This window comes from Mustela lutreola, chromosome 10 (assembly GCF_030435805.1).
Source record: "Mustela lutreola isolate mMusLut2 chromosome 10, mMusLut2.pri, whole genome shotgun sequence".
NCBI lineage: Eukaryota > Metazoa > Chordata > Mammalia > Carnivora > Mustelidae > Mustela > Mustela lutreola.
Genome location: NC_081299.1, coordinates 20,334,311 through 20,358,684, shown reverse-complemented (window position 1 = coordinate 20,358,684; position 24,374 = coordinate 20,334,311). Strand labels below are relative to the sequence as shown.

The window sequence follows — 24,374 nt, the reverse complement described above, 5'->3', positions numbered from 1 at the left end:
GTTGTGAAGCATCTGCCTTTGGCTCCAGGACCTTGGGATCAAGCCCCGCATCAGGCTCCCTGCACAGCGGGAAGCCTGCTTCTCCCTCTCCCACTCCCTCTGCTTGTATTCCTTCTCTAACTATCTCTCCCACTCTGACAAATAAATAAATAAAATCTTTATAAAAGTAAAAAAATAAAACCCATCAGTACCAAAGTTTCAAACTAGTAACATTCCTCTCCTTCTTGAGATGGTATCTCAAAATCCTTTCACTCATACCTTATAAAGATTCATCCTATATTTTGAAAAACAATGGTAAATACAAAATCAAGAAACAAGACAACTAGTGTTGTCCAGTATTTCACTAAATGGAAGCCTGTAAGGACAGTAACTTTTTCAATTTCCTTCAATTGTCTAGCATAGTGTTTATAACAAAATAAGCACTTAAACTGGAAAATAAAGTGGAAGAAAAAAGAGAGTTTATTTTCTGATCATGGAGATCTGAAACTCCCTGTTACCACAGTTAGGCTTTTAATTGTTTAAGTCTACAAGCAAGACAAATGTTTTCTAGGCTGATGGGCACCATGGGTATGTCCATTGGTAAACCAGCCATCAATCAATCAATCATCCAACAATTATACTTGGGTCAATTTGAATTTTTATTAACACACATTTTTCAAAGTTTGTACAAACCAAAACATTCCTGTGTTTCAAAATGTCCATTATACAAACATACAAATGAACAAAAGGTGTTACCAAAAGTTAGCTACTCAATTTCATGGTAAAACAGTGTCATGATTTTTAAAAACCAATATTTTAAGACTGAGTTTTCTTCCTTTACTTTTTGGAACTTGTGGAAAGTTAGAAAATGTGTGAATCTGCTTTATATTAAATGCCAAGACCTTAAAAAAAGATTTAGTATAAAACTAACTATGTGTTTTTATATTATCACTTCATGAAACAGAATTTCTCAAGTCTTCCAAATTAAAAAAACCCAAAAAACCATGACTGTAACTTTTTTCACCATCATTTCCCCATAGTCAAATGTAAATGCGTCTGAAAAATATTATCTGACAGTTTATCTTTACCTAAAAGTTTCTCATTCAAAAAGTTACAAAACTATTTAGCACTGCCGTTCCCCCTGCTTAGAAGGGAAAATGACTTCCCCTACTAGAGTGAGATAGAAGCAACATGGTCCATTGTTTCTCTTCTCAGAAAAAAAGCTACCCATTTCCACATCTCTGTCCAATTCTGTGCATGGCTCCACTTGTGAGAATGTTATTACAAATCATAAGCATCTGCCTCTAGGAATTGCCTAGCAAGTTAAACTGACTGCTTACAATTTTGGTACACTGAGGTACAAAGGTCATCTGCCCTCATCGTTACCTCTAGCCTCAGCACCCCTCCCTCTCCATTAAGGATTCCAAGGTAGTTGATTTTACTGTGTTTCATGGCATATTACACATCTTTCATTTCTTTCACAAACATCCCATACAGGACCTGAGAGAATGGCTAGAAGTGCAAATCTATCTCCTCTCCTAGAAAAGTAAATCCATGTGCCTGTTGGGTCAAGAAGGGAAAACAGGACACAAACAATTCTGGCTGAGGCCAAGCTGCTTCTGATAAGCACCTGTTTTCAATATATTTCCATTCAAAGCAGGGAGTGTACAGGCTGGGGTGGATGAGGAGGAGTAGGGAGAAGGTACGGTGATATCAATTCTTGCAATCAGATTCAGAGTCCATACTTGAGCAGCTCATACTGACTCTCAAAATGCTCTGTAGTTCGAGTATGATTCTATTTTGAATCTGCTCATTAAAAAAAAAAAAAAAAAGTTCTCTGACAATGGCCCAATATAACAACTGATATAAGGGTGCTTTTTTTTTTTTTTTTTTTTTTCTAAAGAAGTGGCAGTGTGAGAATTTAAAATCAGTCACATAAAACAATCAAGAAAGGGATAGGGGAGGAAAATGTCCAGTAAAACCTGGACAACCTTTCTTTCTGCCCTTACTTAAAAAGACAGACTGTTCAAATCTTTGCTATCTCCCTTAAGTATCCTCTTCTTAAATGCTCTTCCAAGAAATCCTCCAAAAGGCACTTAACTCCATACTTCTGCATTGAGTTGTTTGACCTCAGCAATCAGTTTTTAAGACTCCAAGGTAACAAGAAAAGGTCTTATTCCTTTACGAAAAGGTAGAGAGTAGAACTTTTTTTTTTTAAGAGGCATCACTTTTACAAGAAGAACAAGCTAGGCTACCATTATTCCTTTATCAAGAAAAAGTTTCTTTTTTTAAAAAATAAATAAAACTCTGGCTATACATAGTACAAAGTTCATACATAATATACCTGGAAAAAAACCCAAGAATATACCCTGAAGCAAAAGGTTTATTGGAGAGAGAAAGCCTCTTCCATTTACCAAGTCTTAAGGTGGCAGTTTTGAAAGTTCAGAGGGTGGCAGTGATATGTAATTAATGCCAAACTATTTGCTCATGGGTATGGCAGGATGCAATGATGGACAAAACAAACAAACAAAAAATCATTCTGCACGTAACACTGAGCAGTGACCACCACACACACACAAAGAATAGTACCAAAAGGGAGAGACAAAGAGACAGAGAGTAGGACTGGGGGTTGGGGGTGGGGGGGAAGAGAAGTAAGAGCACGAGACAGAGAGCTTGGAACCCCAAACATCCAAGCATGCAGTCAAGACACAGCACTAACCAGATGTTTCCATTCAGCCCACTGCAATCCCACATAGAAGGGCAACTGTAATAAAATAGAGATTTCTTAAGAAAGCTTGCAATTCCCAGAGAATAGCCCGGTCACCAAGCCTAACCCAGGAATCCCGCTGCTGTTGGCTGGGAGCCTCCTTATGATCTCTCATGGAGAGGTTATAGCTCCTGACTTCTCAGACTTCTTGCTCTTGGACAAGGCAGCTGCCTGCTTCAGGAGCTCTCGGTTTTTGGCCTAAACAAAAAAAGTCAGTGCAAGAAGGATGTTTTAACAGGACAGGACACGTTTTTCATGCAGATGCTAGGGCATACAATATAGAGGGTCAGGAAGAGAACAAGCTCTTGAGGCAGAAAACAACAGAAAGCTCTAGGGCTTGGTTTAGAGGAAGACAGTGTTTGCTGGAGGTTAATCAGCACACTACAACCTCCTGGGATCTACGGTTACAAAAGGTGCTTTGTGCAACAAAAACAAACCATGGAGTGCCTTAACGTGCTGGATAAACAGAATGCATAATCCAGACATCTGGAATCACATCTGGCTTATCCAAAAATTAAAATACGCATTTATTACTTCCACTGTTTTTGAGGGAAAAAGATCAGAACACACCCAACAGTCAAACAATAAAAGACAACTATAAGGTGAGTTAATGTGAACTTGTCAATTCCCTGAGAACAAAAAAATATAAGGGACAATCACTTAAAATACAATCAGCTAAATACACCAGGCTTATCACATAAAATAAGCAGAATCACCTGCAATTGCTCTGTGACTTCTTTGTGGGTTTTCTCCATCTGGTTCATTTTGGCTCTCATCTGAGATTCTTGGTATTGGAAATCAGCCTTCAACTCTGTGATCTGACGGGAGGGAAAAAAAGGAATGACCAGAAGAAATATTTGTGCAATGAAAAATGTTCTGGTACCAAAGAACTAAATTGTTTCCCAAATGAATGAAATCCAGGACTCTCCTGAAGATCCATGACTAAATCAAAGCCAAGAGATCTGTATCCTAGTCTGAAGATTTCTTGAAAATTATACAAAATCCTGACATATCATTTCTGATACTTCATCACTGCCAGGTTTTAAAGATTTTATGTATTTATGTATTGGGGTGCCTGGGTGGCTCAGTCGGTTAAGCATCTGTCTTCAGCTCAGGTCATGAGCCCCATGTCACGCTGGGCTTGCTGCCCAGCAGGAAGCCTGCTTTTCCCTTTCCCTTCGCCTGCCTCGCTGCCTACTTGTGAGCGCTGTCAAATAAATTAAAAAATCTCAAAAAAACAAAAACTTTATGTATTTAATACATGTCAATAATCCTCCAAATAAATCAGTGATTATAATACAATATGACTAACGGTTTGAGAGAAGCCAGGAGAATAAAAGCATTTATTGAATTTTTAACCCTGTTCCAGGCAAAATGTTTGAATATATACACAATTGTTTTGTTTTTGCTTAGTAATCTCTCTCTCTCTGTGGTTGTTTTTGTTTTGTTTTGGCTTTTTTTTTTTTTAAAGATTTTGTTTTTTTATTTGATAGCCAGAGATCACAAGTAGGCAGACAGGCAGGCAGAGAGAGAGAGGAGGAAGCAGGCTCCCCGCGGAGCAGAAAGTTCCATGTGGGGCTCGATCCCAGGACCCCGGGATCATGACCTGAGCCGAAGGCAGGGGCTTTAACCCACTGGGCCACCCAGGCACCCCTTGTTCTGGCTTTTTTGGTAATCTCTGTACCCAGTGTAAGGCTTGAACTCACAATCCCGAGATCAAGAGTTGCATGCTCCTCCAACTGAGCCAGTCAGGGGCCCTAACCTATTTGATTATATTTTTAATTCAATCCCATAATAAATCTTTGGGGGGGGGGCAATATTATTTTTCCCATTTTATAGATGAGAAAACCAAGGCTTAGAAAGGGTTAAGTAACATGGCTAAGATCATACATGTTAGCAAGTAACAGAGCTAGAATTCAAACCCTAGGCCTCCTTCTACTGACTACACTAATCAAAGAACAGAGAGGGAAGTGATGTGTGAGCTGAGTCTTGAGGTACATTAGTTACAACTGGCACACGAGATAGGGAGAAGAGCATCCAAGCTAAGGAAACTGTATGGACACAGCCAGAGAGTACGAGGTAAATGACAGCTTGTTCGAATGACTGATGAGCATGGAGAGTGGCAGGAGATGATACAACAGATAGGCAGGCATGATGTGGAAGGGCCTGTGTTCTAAGCCAAGAAGCGTGACCTTGATCCTAAAAGTGATGAGAAACTCTACTATTTGCTTTTGCTCTTTTTAATTAAAAAAAAAAAATTATGTATTTGACAGACAGAGATCACAAGTAGGCAGAGAAGCAGGCAGAGAGAAAGGAGAAAGCAGGCTCCCCGCTGAGCAGAGAGCTCGATTCAGTTCGGGACTCAATCCCAGGATCCTGGGATTATGACCTGAGCCAAAGGCAGAGGCTTTTACCCACTGAGCCACCCAGGCGCCCTGTTTTTGCTCCTTTTAAAGCCCAAACTTGGCAAAGCAGTAAACCAAGGGTCCATTTAATCTTAATTTGCAAAATCCTTTAATGTGCCCTTCTGATCTAGTCCATGAAGAAAATATACTTGGGTCTGCTTTCTTCCAATAGCCATGTAGTAAATACTGGTCTCTCCCCATGAATCTCCACCTTGCTGGCAGAAGAGAGCATAGGCTAGTAGAAAGAACAGCAGAGTCAGAAAGATCTGAGTTAATTACTTTGTTCTGCCATTTACTGGTTGTGGGATTTGGTACATCATTTAATATCTTTGGGTTCATTTCCTCATCTATAAAATGAGGTTGAAAGTAGAAAGAATGCATATAAATATTTTAATGTTATAAATGCCTTTGTTAGCCATTCACAATGAACACTAGCACTCCAAACTTGGCACAAAAAAACATCCAGCTTCAGGGAAAAAAAAAAAAACAAACCCAACCAGGTGAAGGGAATGGAAGCCTAAGAGGGAAAATATTGGAGGCTGTCTTCAACTATGACATTATGATAACAGTAATTCCCCTCTCAAAGAGCTATTATAAAGACAAATGAGGGGGCGCCTGGGTAGCTCAGTTGTTAAGCATCTGCCTTCAGCTCAGGTCATGGTCCCAGGGTCCTGGGATCAAGTCCGACATCGGGCTCCTTGCTCAGCGAGAAGCCTGCTTCTCTCTCTCCCACTCCCTCTTCTTGTGTTCCCTCTCTTGCTGTGTCTCTCTCTGTCAAATAAATAAATAAAATCTTAAAAAAAAAAAAGACAAGTGAGTTAATACACAGAAAGCATGCAGAACAGTCAGGTACTTAAGTATCTGATAAAAGTTAGCTATTACTGTTATTAATATATTAAGAGAAAAATGAGATATTGTTTAAGAACCTAAAAACAAGATAAATAGACCTGAGTCAGAAGAAGGATGTAGAAAGTTCCCTTAAAGAGGGAGGCTAACTGTTAGACCAGAGTAAGACTTTCTGAAGGTGTTAATGTGTTTCAAGAATGGGTCACTCAGGAAGGGAGTTGTCAGCAATGGAAGTAATGGAAGCAAAGTAACACAAGAGTCATGGAGGAAGGCCTACCTGAACACTGTCGAGGAAGGAGGAAGACCTGGCCCACATATTTTGAGTATTACGTCCCACAGACATGGCCTTCCCAATAATAGAGATGGAGACATCAGGTTCTTTTAGCTTGAGAGCATTAAAAATTCCAATTACATAACTACCTCCTCTTGTCCTGACTCTCTGCTCATTTAGCACCTTCTGATTACAACCTTCTAAAGGAGCTCACACTGAGAATGGTAACCAGGTATGCCCCACTGTGAATTAAGAGGGGCACTGTAGTTTTTTACATAACCTCTGTAAGCCTGGTCAACACAAGTCCTCCCTGAAAAGCGGAAGTTCCCACCAAATGCTGAGAAAAATCAACTTGCTAAATGCACCTGACCAAGGTAGCTTCACCACAGTATTACCAGATCATGAGTCATCTTGGCAGATAGTAACTCTCCCCCAGAATAGCCCAACCTTGCCATTGGATCTCTCAAAGCGTCAGTGGTCAGTACCAAATAAATACCAGTTAAACAAGAGTCAGCACCATGCCCCACGGTACACATGCTTACCCTGGCATCACTCTGGCCTGAGAGGCATTAACAAAACTGTACCTTCTTCTCTTTCTCTAAAATCATTTGATCCTTTTGATGCAGCATCTTCTTCAGAGTGGCCACTTCTTCCTTCAGTTGGGCAATGATGACAAAGTGGTCAGTGCCTGGTGAGTCCAGAGCCAGGTCTGGGGAAAAGCTGAGTAGAAACATGGAGGGGCGAAAAAAATCATAACTTGGAGGGATAAACCTTTTTCTCCTTGAGGACACACCATAGGCCACTTGATGACAAGCTCAAGGGTGAGAACAACTATCTGAATTCCCAGCAGTAAGCACAAGGCTCCACAAATGCCAGAATCAACAGCATTTGTGAAACTGCACAGGCACGGTGATCATGAGATAACTATACCAACCAAACCACAACCCAGGGCATTTCTGCAGCATTCATAGTCAAGGTGAAAGCAAATGCATTCTCCAAGAGTCAGGGACTTTTTGTTTCAGGTGCACTGAAGATGCCCAATTATTTATGGGTGAAACAGTCAATTTTTTGTGACTAATTTCCCCAGAATCTGGATAAATGATCAATTGTAAGCTCATGTATTTTTCTTTTAAAGCTCCCCATAGAGTTCATCTTTTGGTTCTTTTTTTTTCTGCTCCAAAGTACTGTGATGTGGTACAGCTGCTAAGAAGCCGCTACACAGGGGTGCCTGAGTGGTTCAGTTAGTTTAGCATCTGTCGTTGGGCTCCCTGCTAGTGTGGGGGTCTGCTTCTCCCTCCTTTTGCTGTCCCTCCCCCCCACCATTCTCTCTCTCTAAAATAAATAAATAAAATCTTAAAAAAAAAAAAAAAAAAAGAAGCTGCTGATTCCATCTCGGAGGCAGTCAGTCCCTTTTAAAAATTATAAAAAGATGATAGTTTTAAAAAATATTTTACTTATTGGGGCACCAGGGTGGCTCATTTGGTTATGCGGCTGCCTTCAGCTCAGGTCATGATCCCAGGCTCCTGGAATCCAGTCCCAGGTGGGGCTCCTTGCTCAGGGGAGACCCTGCTTCTCCCTCTCCCTCAGCCTACAGATCCCCCTGCTCGTGCTCTCTCTCACTCTGTCAAATAAATAAAATCTTAAAAAAAAAGATTTTATTTGAGAGAGAAAGAGAGAAAACACAAACAGGGGGAGGGGCAGAGGGAGAGAGAGAAGCAGACTCCCCACTGGGCAGGGAGCCAGATGTGGGGCTCAATCCTAGCACACTCCCAGAAAAGACTCTAGCAAATTCCAGTCACACCACAACCTGGGTTTTTAACAGATTCTTCCCAGTAACACCACTTGAGCACTTCATCTTTTCCAAGTGCCAGGTGAACTCTGTCCTCTTAGCAGAGTCTTCTAACCAGGCCCAGCTCCAGGGAATCTGTAACCCCCTGAAACTGTATGTACAATTCAATGTATACATACAATGGGCAGTTTCTAGGGTGAGGATCCATAGCTTTCCCTGGTTGGTCAGAGATGTCTTATACCCAAAACAAGTTAAGGAATCATCGCCATGAGAGTCAAATCCTGCCCTTCTCTAAAGACTTCCCAAAGAAAGCTCTTACTCTTCCCCGGGCAACCTTTAAAGTAAAACACAGACCTGTTTTTCCTAAGCACACACCAGAATGTTTATTCTCAGCTCCCTGCATCAATATGGCAAGGACTCTAGGTCCCCCTTGCTATTGGCTCGTTCCTCCATCTTGAACTACACCTAACAACCAGCATTCCTCTACACAGGCAGAACCTCTAAACAGCAAGCAGAATCACTGGACAGCCTCACAGTTACCAAGTCAAACATTTCTATGGCTAAAAGACACAGTCCACTGCTAAGAATATTCTCTCTTGGTCTACATGAAGCATGTCAGAAGAAAGGACCTGTGCTTTCATAACTGATGAATACGCAGAATTACTGGGTGACAAAAAGTAAATGCCATATAATAAAACAAGGCAAGCAGGAGAAAATACTGACAGAACCCATCAAAGTCTCCACCAGTTTCAATACCTGCCAAGGGACTATCTTCCCTCGATCCAAAAGAATTTATGTAAGCCCATAACTAGAATGACAAATGAAACAGAGTCATGGGCTAATATTAATCTTGTGGTCCCCAAAGTTTCTAATGCTCTTCTCTACCTGCTTCTTAAGGGAAGATTATTCCCATTCCAATACATTGTTGACAAAACCAGTCATGTCTATGCTGTGTTAGGGCCTGACCTTTCTAACTCTCTAACTTTTGATTAATAAGAACTGCTGGAAATCAAATGAAAACAAATGGTTAGGTTAGCAAGGCAGAAAATTAGATCCAGTCTCTTTTCAAATATCTCCAATGACAGGAAACTCACTACACTTCTTTGGGAAGCTTCTTGTCATTTCTAAACCTTTTAATATAAGAATAATCCTCCTCAGGTTAAGCCAAAACCTGCCTCGTCATTCCCATCCTCTTCTTTCCTCAAAGGCCACACAAAGTAAGTCTACTCTTTCAGGCATATTTCAAATGAAGAATGAAATAAAACTACAAGGGGGAGGGGGTGTCTGGCTGGCTCAGTCACTTGAAGATGCAACTCTTGATCTGAGGGTCCTGAGTTCAAGACCCATGCTGGGTGTAGACATTACTTAAAAAGTAAAATTTTGGGGCACCTGGGTGGTTCAATGGTTAAGCCTATGCCTTCAGCTCGGGTCATGATCTCTCAGGGTCCTGGGATCAAGCCCTGTATCGGGCTCTCTGCTCAGCGGGGAGCCTGCTTCCCCCTCTCTCTCTGCCTGCCTCTCTGCCTACTTGTAATCTTTCTTTCTCTGTCAAATAAATTAAAAAAAAAAACCTTTAAAAATAAAAGTAAAATCTTAAAAAACCAAAAACAAAAACCTATGAGGAAAGGAAAAGAATGTCCTTTAGAAACTCCTTTAGAAACAATAAACCACAAGGTTGCCTGGGCATCACCCATTATTGAGGGTACTTTTTTATTACCAACAGAACAATAAATAAATATGATCAAAAAGTAGCTTTCCTCTGGGAAGGAAAGTTAGAAATCAACTCAGACTTTCATCAAATTGGAAAGTTTTTGCTACAATTTCAACAAACTAGAAAATACGAGAGGGAGGCTATGAATTCTGCAGGATACTTAAAAAAACCAACAAAAACCATTTTAGAAGTATAAAGCTATCTGAGGGGGCTATATAGTTGGTTGAGTATCTGATTTTGGCATAGGTTGTGATCTCGGGGTTGTGAGATCAAGCCCCATGTCAGGCTCTGTGCTCAGCACAGTGAAGTTGACCAAAGAAGATGGTCTTTATGGTTCTTTCTCCCATATAATTTGAATATCTAAGTTAAACATTTCCAGAAGGTTCAATTCAAAAAGTATAAATCAGTGATACTGGCTGATAAAAAGACTCCTTGTAGGGGTGACTAGGTGGCTCAGTTGGTTTAAACCCGACTCTTGGTTTTGGCTCAGATCACGATCTCATCGGTTGTGGGATGGAGTCCTGGGTTGGGCTCAGCATTCAGTGGAGAGTCTGCTTGGATATTCTCTCCCTCTGCCGTTCCCCACCTCACACACTCTCTGTCTCAAATAAATCAATAAATCTTAAAAAAAAATTAGACACCTTGTAGAATCTAAAATCAACGTAATAAAAAAGGTAAAAGGAAAGAATAAATTTCACAGATGCTTTGTGCTCCCCTAAATGAAATTCAGCCCTGGTAAGCCTATGTGCTAGTCTACTCCCATACCCACCACTGGCTGGGAGGGAGAACTGATACTAGGAGTTTTCAGAATGGACATGATTCTAAGAATTCTCGGGAAGAGTATGTCAGTGTCTCACTTCAGGATTCCTGAGCCTGCAGAAACGGGAAAATGGGTGGCCCCAAGACTTAGCTGGAAACCAGCCACTCTACCAACATGGATGGGGCACTCTGGATATTAGGACAAAGCAGCTTGCAAGAGGACACATCGGTCAGGAGAAGAGAAAGCAAAGAATAAAAAAATATATATATATTTTTAGCAAATAAACATAGGAGTATTTGGTATAAAATTGTAGCATTTAAACTTTATAAATGGCTTATACTGAGTAAAAATATGTATTTAGACAGGTTTAAAAGAAGTAAAAATATTTGAATGCATCTCATTCACTACTAATTCGTTATCTGCCTTGGGCTTTCTGCATACTAAGGAAGCTTGGATTACCCCCTCACAGACTGAGCAATACTGCCTTAACTCTAACTGGTCTCTGTTGCACCTCTCAAGACCAACTCCTGTCCTGCCTGGAGGAGGCCACAGGCACAGATCATAGCGAAAAACATATAGCTCCTGATTTCTTAGAATCAGTGCGGGGGAGTTATTTGTGGACTACAGAATTCAGGTGCTATTAAATCCAGTTATATGTGCTTGTCTTTTACTGACAGGATTAGTTATAAACAAACATCGGCACCGCTTATTGGTAAGATGCTGAGCGGCTAATGTAATGATGCTCAGAGCCTCAATAAAAACCCTAGATTAGGTCCAAGGGATACCCTGGAATGTCCTGTTTCAGGAACTGTATCAGGAGCTCAAATGGAAGCATGCAGACACACCAACTGGCTTACCTGTCTCCATTGGTTGTAATTGACTCAAACTTGGATTTTTTCTTTGGGATTTCATTTTGAATTGAAGATGTAGAAAGTGTTTTCTGGCTTTTAATGCAAAAATAGAGAGACACACATTAGAAATCAAAGATTTATAAAACATCACAATAAAGGTTTGTTAAATGGGACCAACATGACATCATAGCTCTTCTATACAAGAGCTAATCGGTCTTTTTTTTTTTTTTTTTAAAGATTTCAGTTATTCTCTTGACAAAAGAGAGAGAAAGAAAGCACAACCAGGGGGAGCGGCAGGCAGAGGGAGAGGAAGAAGCAGACCTCCCGTTGAGCTCCTTGCTGGAAACCAGCCACTATACCAACAGTCATTCCCATCCTCTGGCCCTGGGTCTGTCCTCAAAGGTCCCAGGACCCTGGGATCACGACCTGAGCTGAAGGCAGATATTCAACCAACTGAGCCACCCATATGCCCCTATTCTTGATTATTAAAATCCACCAACATGTTGATTTCATAGGTCCTGAATGCATGGCTAGCTCTCCTTCATAGGCCCCCAAAATTCTTAGCTTGAACTAAATATTACCTGCTTTATTAATAACTATGGGAACAGAGTCAATAAAATATTAATAAGAAGTATAATTCATCTTATTGTTTAAAAAGTACTTTTCTAGAAATCTTAATTTTTTAAATTTTAAGTAGGCTCCATCCCCAATGTAGGGCTCAAACTCATGACCCTGAGATCAAGAATCGCACACTCCACCAACTGAGCCAGCCAGGCACCCTTCTTGTCTTTTTGATAACAGCCATCCTAAAAGATGTGAGGTAATAGCTCATTGTGGTTTTGATGTGCATTTCCTTGATGATTAGTGATGTTTAGCACCTTTGCATGTATCTACTGGCCATTTGTATGTCTTCTTTGGAAAAATGTCTACTCAGGTCCTTTGTCCATTTTTAAATTGGATTATTTGCTTTTTTAATTATTGAGTTGTATGAACACTTCATATATTTTGTAGATTAACCCCTGATCAGATACATGGTTTGCAAATACTCCGTCCTTTTTTTTTTTTAATTAAGATTTTTATTTATTTATTTGACAGAGAAAAAGAGAGATCACAAGTGGGCGAATCAGGCAGAGGGAGAGGGAGAAGCAGGTTCCTGGCTGAGCAAAGAGCCCAATTCGGGGATTGATCCCAGAACCCTGAGATCATGACCTAGATGAAGGCACAGGCTAAACCAACTGAGCCACCCAGGCACTCCTATTTCATCCTTCTTGAGGCCTTCTAGAGTTCTGTTCTCAGCCTCCAACTTGAATTACATCATCCAAGAGTATGGTTTTAACAACTACTTATCATATGGGTTGGAAATGGTATTCCCCAAATGCAGCTTCATGGACTCTATCCTACATCCTAATGAATTAAAGTCGGGGGTAAAGCAGCAGGAATCCACACTTTATACCAACTTCTATTCCTACTGACTCTTCCTTGCTACCAATGGGCCACATCTGAACCTTTCTTCTAAGTTCTAGGCTAAGCTCCCAAAAAATAATTCTTCTTGATGCCGCAGACTCAACTTATTTTTTTTTTTTAATTTTAAAAAAGATCTTATTTATTTATTTGAGAGAAAGACAGAGAGAGCATGAGTGGGTGGAGAAGCTGAGGGAGAGGGAGAAGCAGACACCCCGCTGAGCAGGGCACCTGACGCAGGGCTCCATCCCAGGATTTGAGATCAGGACCTGAGCTGAAGGCAGATACTTAACAAAGTGAGCCTCCCAGGCGCCCCACAAACTCAACTTTTAAAAACTGAACTTCCCTTCTTCCTATATTCTCTCTCAGTTAAGAATCTACCTATTCACCCAAGTAAGAAACCTGAGAATTATCCCTTACTCCCCCAGCTCCTGCCCTTCTACCTGTTCATCAAATTATCTAAATTTCTCATAATTCTCCCTCTAAACTATCTTCCTGAATCTGCTTCTTTGATCTCCGGTGCCATGGCCTCAGTTGAGATTCTAATATTAGTATCTCTTATTGTGGACTCATATAAAAAGCTTCTTAACTATCCCCCAGTCTCTTTCTTCCAGTGTATTCTCCACAATAATCAGGGTTAATTTTTTTTAAGGACGCCAGGCTCAAGTTCATGCTCCTTAACATGTCTGCAAAACCTTCTTTTCTCCCATTTCCTGGCTCTCGAACATAAGGTCCAGCAACATAAAAGGACCTGTAGTTCCCCAGGGTTCCATGTGGTCTCACACCCTCCATGTCTCAGTAAATGCTATTCCCTCAGCCTAGGAAGCATCTGCTCATTCCCTCTGTGAGGATTCCAACTCATCCTAAGCTCCAGGCCTAACACCAGCTCTTCTCTGAGGGTCTCTTGCCTGACTTTCCAAGGTAGTTAATTACTACTGCCTCTCGTGCCTGTATCTCGATGTTTCTCATGCTCATCGAATTATATTGCAATGATTGGATTACAGGTCTGTCTTCCCTACCAGACTGCATACTCTCAATGAGCAGTTTGATTCTTGTATTCATCTCTGCCTTCCTAGCAGAGTCGCTGGCCCATGAGAGTACTTAATAACGTTTGCTAAATGAACAAACAAAATCATAATGGTAACAGCAACAAACAGTAACTAAAATATAGTGAATGGTTCCTACATGCCAGTTATAAAACCAATCGCTATGCATGCACTATATAATTTATCTTCACAACAATTCCATGAGGTAATACTATTATTTCCCTATTTTAAAGATGAAAAAAGCTTGCCCAAGATCCCACACAGAGAACCTGACAGAGCTGGGATTCAATCCAGACCCAGAACTCTTAACACTTCAGATACTCTGAGAGAAAGCTAAGGCTACAAATGAAAGGACGTCTTTTTGACTAGATCCCACCAGGACAAACCTAGAACATCTATCAATCTCCTGATCAAATATGCATAAAAATGCTGCATGCCTCAGAAAGTGAAATGTCCAAACTTCTAAGGAGATAGCCCACTCCAAAGGTGAGGAAAACATTACAGGGAAAGTTCCACAAACTTTTCAGATAGTACAAACGAAGTCAGGAAATCCTGATACCTTACAGAAATCTCTCCGGCACTTGGAAGATATACGAACTGTAAAATGTGGTAGAGGCAACCAGAGAGAGAAGACCAGGAAAATGTATACTAAATGGTATCTCCCATGGCTAATTGTGTATTCTGTAGGACCAACCAGTACTTCCAGTCCTATCTTATGCATCTTGGGGTTACCTGTTATAATGGCTGCCACCACTCAGTCGACTATACTGTTCCTTCTCCTGATGGCTGGCACGGGAAGAGCTGCTCAGATGTTTCCTCTGCTCTTTAGTCTTCTGGAGGACTCGTTTGTACGAAAGTGTACAAAGCCAGCACAGCAATTTCCCATCTACCTGAAAGACAAGGAGACAAAGATAAAGATAAAGAAAAGAGAATGTAGTACATGGGTACTACAGAATATAGGTACTGGGAGCTAGAACCTCTGGGTTAAGTCCCAATTCTGCCACTTGTGAGATGTGTGAACTTAGGCAAGTCTTCTACCTCAACTAAATCTCCCTGTGTCCTATGAAGCAGCTACTGTTGTTTCCCACTGGAAAGAGGAAACTGATGCATAATATGATTAAGTAACTCGGGGCGCCTGGGTGGCTCAATGGCTTAAAGCCTCTGCCTTTGGTTCAGGTCATGATCTCAGGGTCCTGGGATCAAGGCCTGCATTGGGCTCTCTGCTCAGGGGGGAGCCTGCTTCCTCCTCTCTCTCTGCCTGTTTGTGATCTCTGTCTGTCAAATAAATAAACAGAATCTTAAAAAAAAAAAAAATGATTAAGTAACTCGTCCAGGATCATTCAGCTAACCCAGATCTATGAGACAGAGAGGCTTATACTCCAACTATTATTATACGCTGCCTCCTGATTCCTAAGTCAGCTTCTCCAGTATCTTGATTCAGGGAAAATGTGCTCTCATTGGCAGGAAGCAATGACCATTGCTCTCATTGGTCAATGGAGAGTTACATCCTCCCATTGTAAATTAATAGAATTTGGTTAATAAGAGTTAGCTCTTATGAGCCTAAACGTATCCAAAAAGTAGCTCTGGACACTGAAAAAGTGTCTGTACTGTATTCTTTCATTAAAAGAATATTTATTGGGGGCGCCTGGGTGGCTCAGTGGGTTGGGCCTCTGCCTTCGGCTTGGGTCATGGTCCTGGGGTCCTGGGATTGAGCCCCACATCGGGCTCTCTGCTCAGTGGGGAGCCTGCTTCCCTCTCTCTCTCTGTGCCTGCCTCTCTGACTACTTGTGGTCTCTGTCTGTCAAATAAATAAATAAAAATCTTAAAAAAAAAATAAATAAAAATAAAATAAAATAAAATAAAAGAATATTTATTGAAGGGAACAAATTGATAGTTGCCAGAGGCAGGGAGTGGAGGGTAGATGAAATGGGTAAAAGTAGTCAAAGGTATAAACTTCTAGTTATAAAATAAGTCACAGGGATATAATGTACAGTATGATGATTACAGTTAATAATACTATGTTGCATATTTGAAAGTTGCTAAGAGTGTAAATCTTAAAAGTTTTCATCACAAGAAAAAGAATTCTGTTAACTGTGCATAATGATGGATGTTAACTAGATTTATTGTGCTGATGACTTTCCAATATAAACAAATACCTAATCATTATGCTATAGATAGGAAACTAACATAAGGTATGTTACACCTCAATTTAAAAAGATACATAAAATAATCACTTTTTCAGTCACTTTTTAAAAAGTAGAGAGTGAGAAGTAAACTTTCTCTCAGTAAGTAACAGCAAGCTGGAGATATATTTCAGACTAATATTTTGGCCATGTTTGGTAAAACAAAAGAAAAAGGAAATATTTCTCAACAAAGTATAACTCTTATCAACCTAAATATATACATATACATTTATGTAACATATATATTATATATACATACACACATATATATAAATAATATATATATATAGTAGGTATCCCCTCTAATATTATTTTATATTTTACATTATTTTATATATATATATATATAAAATAATATTAGAGGGGACACCTACTATATGCCAGGCCACTGGAAATGTGGCAAAGAACAAGACAGAGCTCATGTTCTAGTGGAGGTTGACAAACATATAAACAACATTAATTTCTCACAATGTTACATGCTATGAAGACAATAAAACAGGGTAATATGATAAGGGGTGAGTAAGTGAGTTAGTAAAGGGTCTTTGTGAAGAAGAGGCATCTGAGCATAAGGAACCAGTTAAAGATGCTTTGGAGAAGGATGTATCAGGCAGAACAACAGCTAGCACAAAGGTGGGAATGACACGGGCATGTCTAAAGGGCTGAAAGGCAGCCAACGTGGCTGAAACAAGGTGAGGGGCAGGAGGTGTGAGGTCAGATGAGACTGAGAGGCAGGTGTGGGCCATGCAGGCCAAGGAAGGGGTTTGGGTTTTATTCTAAGTGCAGCTGGAAGCCACTGGGTTTTAAAACAGAACAAATCTAAACCACTTTTATCCTACTCCATCCCTCCACATAGGGCTCTCTTTCACTTCATCTTGTAATTTTTTAACTTCAATACATAGAAACACTTAAAGAGTCAGATAGTGAAACTGGTCATGCATCCTGCTTAAGTCACAATCTTTCCTTTACAGAATTCAATAGACTTTTGGCAGTCATCACTTCACTTACATGAGATATTGATCACTGTAATTCAGATTCTCATGAGATACTAGAATACAATGCTCCGGCGGTACCTGACTCGCTCAGTCAAAAGAATATGCAACTGTTGATCTTGGAGTCATGAGTTCGGGCCCTACCTTGGGTGTAGAGATCACTTAAATAAACAAACAAATATCTTTAAAAAATACATATGCTATTTTTTAAAAAAAGAGAATAAAATGGTCCACATTTAGTAAAAGAAGAAATTAAAGGCTAAAATTCTTCAAGGTCAATAACATCTAGCAGAGAAACTGAGAATTCTTTTCTCTGTCATATGTCCTTTTTTTTTTTTTTTTAAAGTAAAGTAGGCTCCACATCCAGCACCGAGTCCAAGTCAGGGCTTGAACTCACAACCCTGAGATCAAGACCTGAGCCAAGATGAAGAGTTGGATGCTTAAGTGACTAAGCCACCCAGGAGCAGCCCCCCTTTTTAAAGATTTTATTTTTAAGTAATCTCTGCACCCAACATGGGGCTCAAACCCACAACCCTAAGATCCAGAGTCATATGGTCCCACCCACTAAGCCCAGCAGGCGCCCCTTGTTTATGTCTTTTTGACATAAGTGACCCACCTTAATTTCTCTGAAAGAAAAAAAAATCAACAAAAACACAGAGCTTTACCTTCTTTCTGTCATCTTTCCTGTCAAATGCGCACTGCTGCTTACACTGTTCACACGAATATGGTGGTCCATATTTCTTCTCTGAATTCGTGCAGCGCTGGCATTTGTTGCCAATAAACGCTGCAATTATGTTGCAGTACTGACAAGGTTTGGGCTTAAAGAGAGAAAAAGTGTCAACTGAGTATATTATAAAATACCAGTCAGTACATTTTTTAAAGCAACCATTCCTATTACATCGTTCGTTATTCACTGTAAAAATGTATTCCCAACTTCATAAATTTCCTTCTACACCAATCGAATGAAGCCCAATTCCCAACACTATGTAAGGTGTTTTTCTGCACAAGACTATTGATTTTAAAACAAATAAATGAACAAATAACAAAAGCCCATTCGTGTATATGCTGGGACTTCTGTGAGAAATCCAAAAGAACCAGTACTTTGAAGAAACCAGCAAGTGCTTCCAAATTTCTCAAAAGACCTCTTTGTCATTATCACAGTGTCACAGGCTAGGAGATTCCCTGCAAGGACATAATATCCAGAATCCTAATACTGAGAGACCAAAAAAAAAAAAAAAAAAAATCCATTCATCCAAATGAAGTCAAATGCTACCAAAGAGGTCACATCATAGGATCCATCTTTCTCCTCCTCTTTTCACACTGGTTACTGAAGCTCTCAAGGAAAATTATGACAATCCTGCCATCATGACCATAAACACAGACCTGCTCGAAAGCTCAAATACTGGATAAAGTTCACTGAGAAAGTATTTACACATAAGAAGTCCTAATAAAAATATAGTAATTACATTGATAATCCACAGAATATAAGGTTCCAAGGACCTGAGTACTCACTGTTAGGTACAGAGAAACCCTACTTACCGTTCCATATAACTGCACATTCTGAGCACATTTCTTGCATATTGTATTGGTTTTACTGTTAAGGAAAAAAGACACACAAGACTTTTATAAGAAAAAACTTGTTTTACTCACAACATTTGAAAATTGGTCTCTCCTTAAGCCCACAGAATTTTCTCATTGCTAAGTGCCAAGGTGATATGTGGTCTAGATACTTGGCTAACTGAAGGCTGAGTATCTGGCCACTAACTCTTTTTTAATTATCCTGTGGTTATTAATTTTATTAGCTCAGACTAAATGAGACTTTAAAGTAGAGAGTGAGTTATTTCTGATTATCACATCTCAAAGTATCACTAACCAAAATTATCAAATATGGACAGGACCCTCAAAAAAATATTAGATTAGATTGAAATGCACTCGCAGTAATTCCTCAATTCAGATAAACATCTGAGAAACCTGAGGTGAGAAATGAAGTATATGTGTTTGGAATACAAACTTAAGAGACTCTATCCATGTTGACTATATTATGTCTACTCTCTCCTGAGTAGGTAAAAGCATACGAAAATCCCAGATGTGGGGCACGTGGGTGGCTCAGTTGTTAGGCGTCTGCCTTCAGCTTGGGTCATGATCCCAGGGTCCTAGGATCAAGTCCCAAGCCCCGCATGGATAGAGCCCTGTATCTGGGCTCCCTGCTCAGAGGGAAGCCTGCTTCCCCCTCCTAATTTCCCCCTGCTTGTGTTCCCTCTCTGTCTCTGTGAAATAAATCAATAAAAATCTTAAAAAAAAAAAAAAAGAAAGAAAGAAAAAAAGAAGGAAAGAAAAAAGAAAATCCTAGATGTGGGGAAATAGATGGTATGACCAAATTTTTTAAAAAATATTTTATTTATTTATTTGAGAGACAGTGAGAGAGAGCATGAGAGACAAGATGGTCAGAGGGAGAAGCAGACTCCCCATGGAGCTGGGAGCCCAATGCGGGACTCAATCCCGGGACTCTGGGATCGTGACCGGAGCTGAAGGCAGTTGGTTAACCAACTGAACCACCCAAGCACCCATGACCAAATATTTTATCAATACTTCCAATTTCCCTAAGAACTAAGCACTGACAAAAATAAAAACATCTTCTATCTTGTGAAGGTCCAGAGGTCATAATATTACCTAAATATCTAAACTGATAAACTACCATGGGGGAATAAAACCATCTTCAAATAAAGTTTAATTCTTCACAAAGGGAGGTACGAACAAATGCTTAATGTGTTAAGAATAAACTATATTCTGGGGCTGAAAATAAAATCACATAAAAATCCAGCCTATTAGCCTCTGTGATTATTTTCTCATAGAGTCCTACAAAAGTGACCATAAAGTTAAAACAAAGAGAAGTCTCAAAGTAGAAAACATTTAAATTAAAAGTGGAATATTCAAACAAAATATTTTCCAGGGCAATTTTCTGCCATTTTAAAGAGGCAGTACAAGTAGTGAGGCGAGGGGCACCTGGGTGGTTCAGTGGGTTAAAGCCTCTGCCTTTGGCTCAGGTCATGATCCCAGGGTCCTAGGATTGAGCCCCATAAGCTCTCTGCTCAGCAGGGAGCCTGCTTTCCTTCCTCTCTACCTCTGCCTGCCTCTCTGCCTACTTGTGATCTCTTTCTGTCAAACAAACAAATAAAATCTTTAAAAAAAAAATGTGAGATTAAAAATAAAGTAAGGTGCATTTAAAGGAAACTTTCAGAAAGAGGCTTCCCATCAGAAATTCTGTGATGCTGAACATTTTGGTTTATGTTTAGATTACTGAAGAAGTGGGATACACACACACACACACACACAAATGCTCCTGACATCTTAGAAAACATACAAAGAAAAACTATTACTATGATCCATCTTGAATCAATTTTTTTTAAAAGATTTTATTTATTTATTTGAGAGAGAGAGAAAAAGCATGAGGAGGGTAAGAGGCAGAGGGAGAAGCAGATTCCCCACTAAGCACAGGGATCGATGAAGATCTTGATCCCAGGACTTAGGGATCATGACCCAAGTCAAAGGCAGACACTCAACCAACTGAGCCACCCAGGTGCCCCTGAATCAATTTTTTTTTAGATTTAATTTTTTTAAGTAATCTCTACACCCAACATGGGGCTTGAATTTACAACCCCAAGATCAAGAGTCACATGCTCCATGGACTAAGTCAACCAGGCATCCCCATCTTCAGTAAATTTTTATGTGCAGAGTGAATGAAGGGTCAAACTTCATTATCTACCCCCCCACCCAAAAACTAATTCAAGATGGATCATAGACCCAAATGTTAAAGCTAAAACAATGCTTCTGGAGATGTTTTATATGTTTCCATTTCTATGAAGAGCTAGAACAGGTAAAACTGATCTGTGGTGGAAAGGAAAATCAAAACAGTAGTGTGGGGGAGACAAGAAGGGTAGGGACTGAGTGGGATGAGGCATGAGAGGACTCTCTGTGGTGATGGTAATGTTCTAGATTTTGCAAGGGGTTTGGGGCTACACAGATGTACACAGTTCGCAAAACTCATCGAATGACATACTTAGATTCAAGCATTCAGTGTACACAAAATTTACCTCTAAAAAATAAAGGACCGTAAACAAATGTTGAACTTTGTTAACAATATGCCTGCTTAACTGTTTAGGATCAAATATAGTGATGTCCACAACTTTAAAGTAAGATGGATCATAGATGCAAATATAGTAAATGTAAGTTATAGAATCCAAGTGATGGATATATGAGTGTTTACTGTCTAATTCTTTCAACCATTTCTGGTTTGGAAATATCCATAATAAAATGTTGGGAAAAATGTTTCTAGAACTGAAATAAGACTGATTAAAATTAGGCTTCTAGGTCTATGTGTGAGCTTGCAAACAGACCCCACCCTGCTTGAAGAAACTATTACAGCTGTAGTCCCACAGAATTTACACCAATAAACTACTTTGCTACTATTGAAAGTCTCCCAAAAATGTGTGTTTCCTGACACCTAAATGTTTTTCACATTTTAAAAAAAATGAGATTTACATAAGGCAAGTGAGTTTCAAATGTGACTAGGGCTAAAAAACCCTTATCAGAACTGTCACATTTCCCAAAGTATCTTCTTTTGGATTATAAATTCTTGACACTCTGAATACAAACATACTGAAACAAGAGGTTCATTGTTTTACTGTTGTGGTTTCTTCATGTCATAAAGATTTATAAACACAATATAAAATGACCAAGGATCTGGAAAAAAAGTAACTTTAAAAATTTAAGCAATCAATGGATAACTAGGGAATGATACGTGTGTTTTTTATTTGTCAATGTGTTATAATTAAAAAAAAAACCAGAATCTGTGTATAATGCGCTCAATTACAGATCTGTAATGTGAAAAGCAACTAACTGTCGATTTTAAGAGGAAAAAGCCTATCAACATCTTCCATGGTGAACAAAAACTGTACCTCTCCTGCTGGTACTCAGTTCTACAGTAGGTGCACTTCACAACAGGGTGTGCAATCCGACATTCCTGAAATGAAATGAGGATATAATTTTAAAAGGCAGTCAGAAATGGAAATAGCCTTCAGTAGGAGGCAGAAGACCTAGGTACTATTCCCAGCATAGCCACTGAGCTTGAGTGAGTCACTTGAACTTTCTGGGCCTTTTCTCTTCTGTAATACTGGCATCACTGGCCTGCATTGATGTGGGAATTAAAAGGGAATTTATAAGGAACTAGTCATAAATTGTAAAACAAAGTATGTATGAATAAGGCTCAGACTGGAAATCGAAAGCCCTCGATTCTGGTTCTAGTTCTGCCACTTCCACCATTTAATTTCCGAGCAGGTTCACTTGGAAAATGAAAATGCTAAATTAAAATCATTATTGCTTACCTATATGAAACTTCCTTAAAAGATATATATGTATATAAATATCTCAAACATCTGAGCTCTTTCTTACAGAGTAAACAGAGTAGACAAGTCAGGGCCATTTGAGGCAACGGCGACATACAGTTATGAGTTACCCATATTAGAGGCACAAACTGAATGATCTGGGAATATGGCAAAATCCGTCCCAGGCAGCCTTGCTTACTTTTAACTGTCACCTCACAGCACTTCTACTAACTTAAATAGGCAAAGCAGATGAGGCAACTCAAACGAAAAAAAAACCTTGGAACTTCAGGAGTAAAAACTGAACAGTAGCTGGTTAGGGCCGGGACCGAAGGTCACCAACTGGGTGCTGAAAAATCCTTTTGCTTCCTGCGCTTAATTGTAGGGCTTTTCTATAAAGTCGCGCCACCTCAGACTTTCAGACTGGCTGGAAAGTGCCCGTGAGGCGCCCGAGTTGGGAGACTCTCCTCCCAGGCAGCACCCAACTCTGGAGTTCAGTCCCAGGCGGGGCAAGGGGGGTTCCTCAGTCTGCAACCAACGGCGGGGAAGCCAGCCCCGGAGGGATCTCGGTGTGGTGCGTCTGGTTGGGGGAAAGCAGGAGACCCACTGTCCCCTCCCCTGAACTCAAGGGGTCCGAGAACAATCCCTCGCGGTTGCTAAGCACCCGGACACGCCGGCCGCAGGGGCCTGGACTGAGCCCGGGACTCCCCCACGTGCCCCGCTGGCCCCCAGCGAAGAGGATGAGGCGCCTCGGCTGGGCGGGCCTGCCACGCCCTGCCCGGCGGACCCCGCTGAGCGGCCCCGCAGAACAGGGGGCTCCGGGCCGCGCCTCTAGCGTCCCAGTTCCCGGCCGCCGCCCCAGCCCGCGCACCTTGCACAGCTGCTGCCCCTGAGACAGCGCCTCGAAGGGGAAGCGCTGGTGGCACTTGGTGCAGGCGTAGAGCGCCGCCATGTCCGGCCCGGGCCGTGCTCACCGGCCAGCCGGCCCGGCCCGCCGCTTTATCTGACAGTCTGAGAGACAAGCTGGCGGCGGCGGCGGCAGTAAGCTGCGGGCTGCGGCAGGCGGGCTGGCCCGCGAGTGCGGGCGGATCAAGGCGGGCGTGGCGGCGTTGGTCGCCCGTTCACTGGTTCATGTCGACGTCCATCAAGCACGAAGGGGCGGAACACAGAGCTTATGACAACTCTGATTCGGTCTGGACTGGAGTACGCCACTTATGACGCGCGCGGCCTCGATTATGTAAAGCGCAGTCACGCGGGGGCGCCACTAGGAGGTACCATCTCCCGCCCGGGACCTCGGAAGTGCCCAGACCCCTCCCACTTCGCTCTTTGTTCCCGCCCTCGCTCCGCCTCTCCCCAGCCGCGGTGGCTACGGCGCCTCTCGCGATATCTCCGCGGAGTTGTGATGTTTTGGTTTCCATGGAGCTGCCTCCTGGGAGCAGGAGGGGCGCGGTTGGGCTAAGAGCACCGCGTTGTTGGACTAGAACTCGCGCAAGATCCCGAGCCTGAAAAAGGTTGGGGGCTTGTGAGAGAACACTACCATCGTCTGGACAGGAGGGGCCCACACAGGGAGAGAAAAGAGGAAACCATGAGAGACAACCTAAGAGGGGTGTCCTCTCTGAGAGATCCCTAAAAGGGGGTAACTCGGGGATCCTTGACCTCAGAGAGAACGCGGGAAACCCCAGAAAGAGGACCCCTGTGTGGAGGAAGAAGGCTGCTAGAGTGATGACAGCCCCTGCAGGACGTTGTAGAAGAATACTAAGGCGAGGCCCTCTACCCCTCGGAGACCTCCTGCTCTGGTGGCCTCCCTCAGAGTGGGATACACATTTGGCCTGAGGCCTATTTCCTACTTTGTGTTCCCCAGTTGCACCCCCAGCTTCTCTTGCAACCACCTGAGGTCTCCTGGCTGACCTTGCCCCACCCCACCCCAAGGGGAGCCAC

General features: G+C 41.3%; 1 protein-coding gene across 2 annotated transcripts; it reads right to left on the bottom strand.

The window, feature by feature from the left end:
- Positions 1 to 620: 620 nt before the first annotated feature.
- On the bottom strand, positions 621 to 23,728 carry FAM76A (family with sequence similarity 76 member A). 2 transcript variants are annotated; one of them, XM_059136496.1, is made up of 9 exons: positions 23,308 to 23,721; positions 22,014 to 22,078; positions 18,598 to 18,652; positions 17,724 to 17,876; positions 14,619 to 14,776; positions 11,386 to 11,472; positions 6,853 to 6,988; positions 3,463 to 3,564; positions 621 to 2,944 (listed from the first exon to the last, which is right to left on the bottom strand). In XM_059136496.1, exons 1-9 carry the CDS (start codon positions 23,386 to 23,388, stop codon positions 2,858 to 2,860), a joined length of 924 nt encoding a protein of 307 aa, XP_058992479.1. In that variant the 5' UTR covers positions 23,389 to 23,721; the 3' UTR covers positions 621 to 2,857. The 2 variants fall into 2 exon arrangements, with proteins under 2 accessions (XP_058992479.1, XP_058992480.1); XM_059136497.1 differs by lacking the exon at positions 621 to 2,944 and having other exon boundaries at positions 6,811 to 6,988; positions 23,308 to 23,728.
- Positions 23,729 to 24,374: the final 646 nt, after the last annotated feature.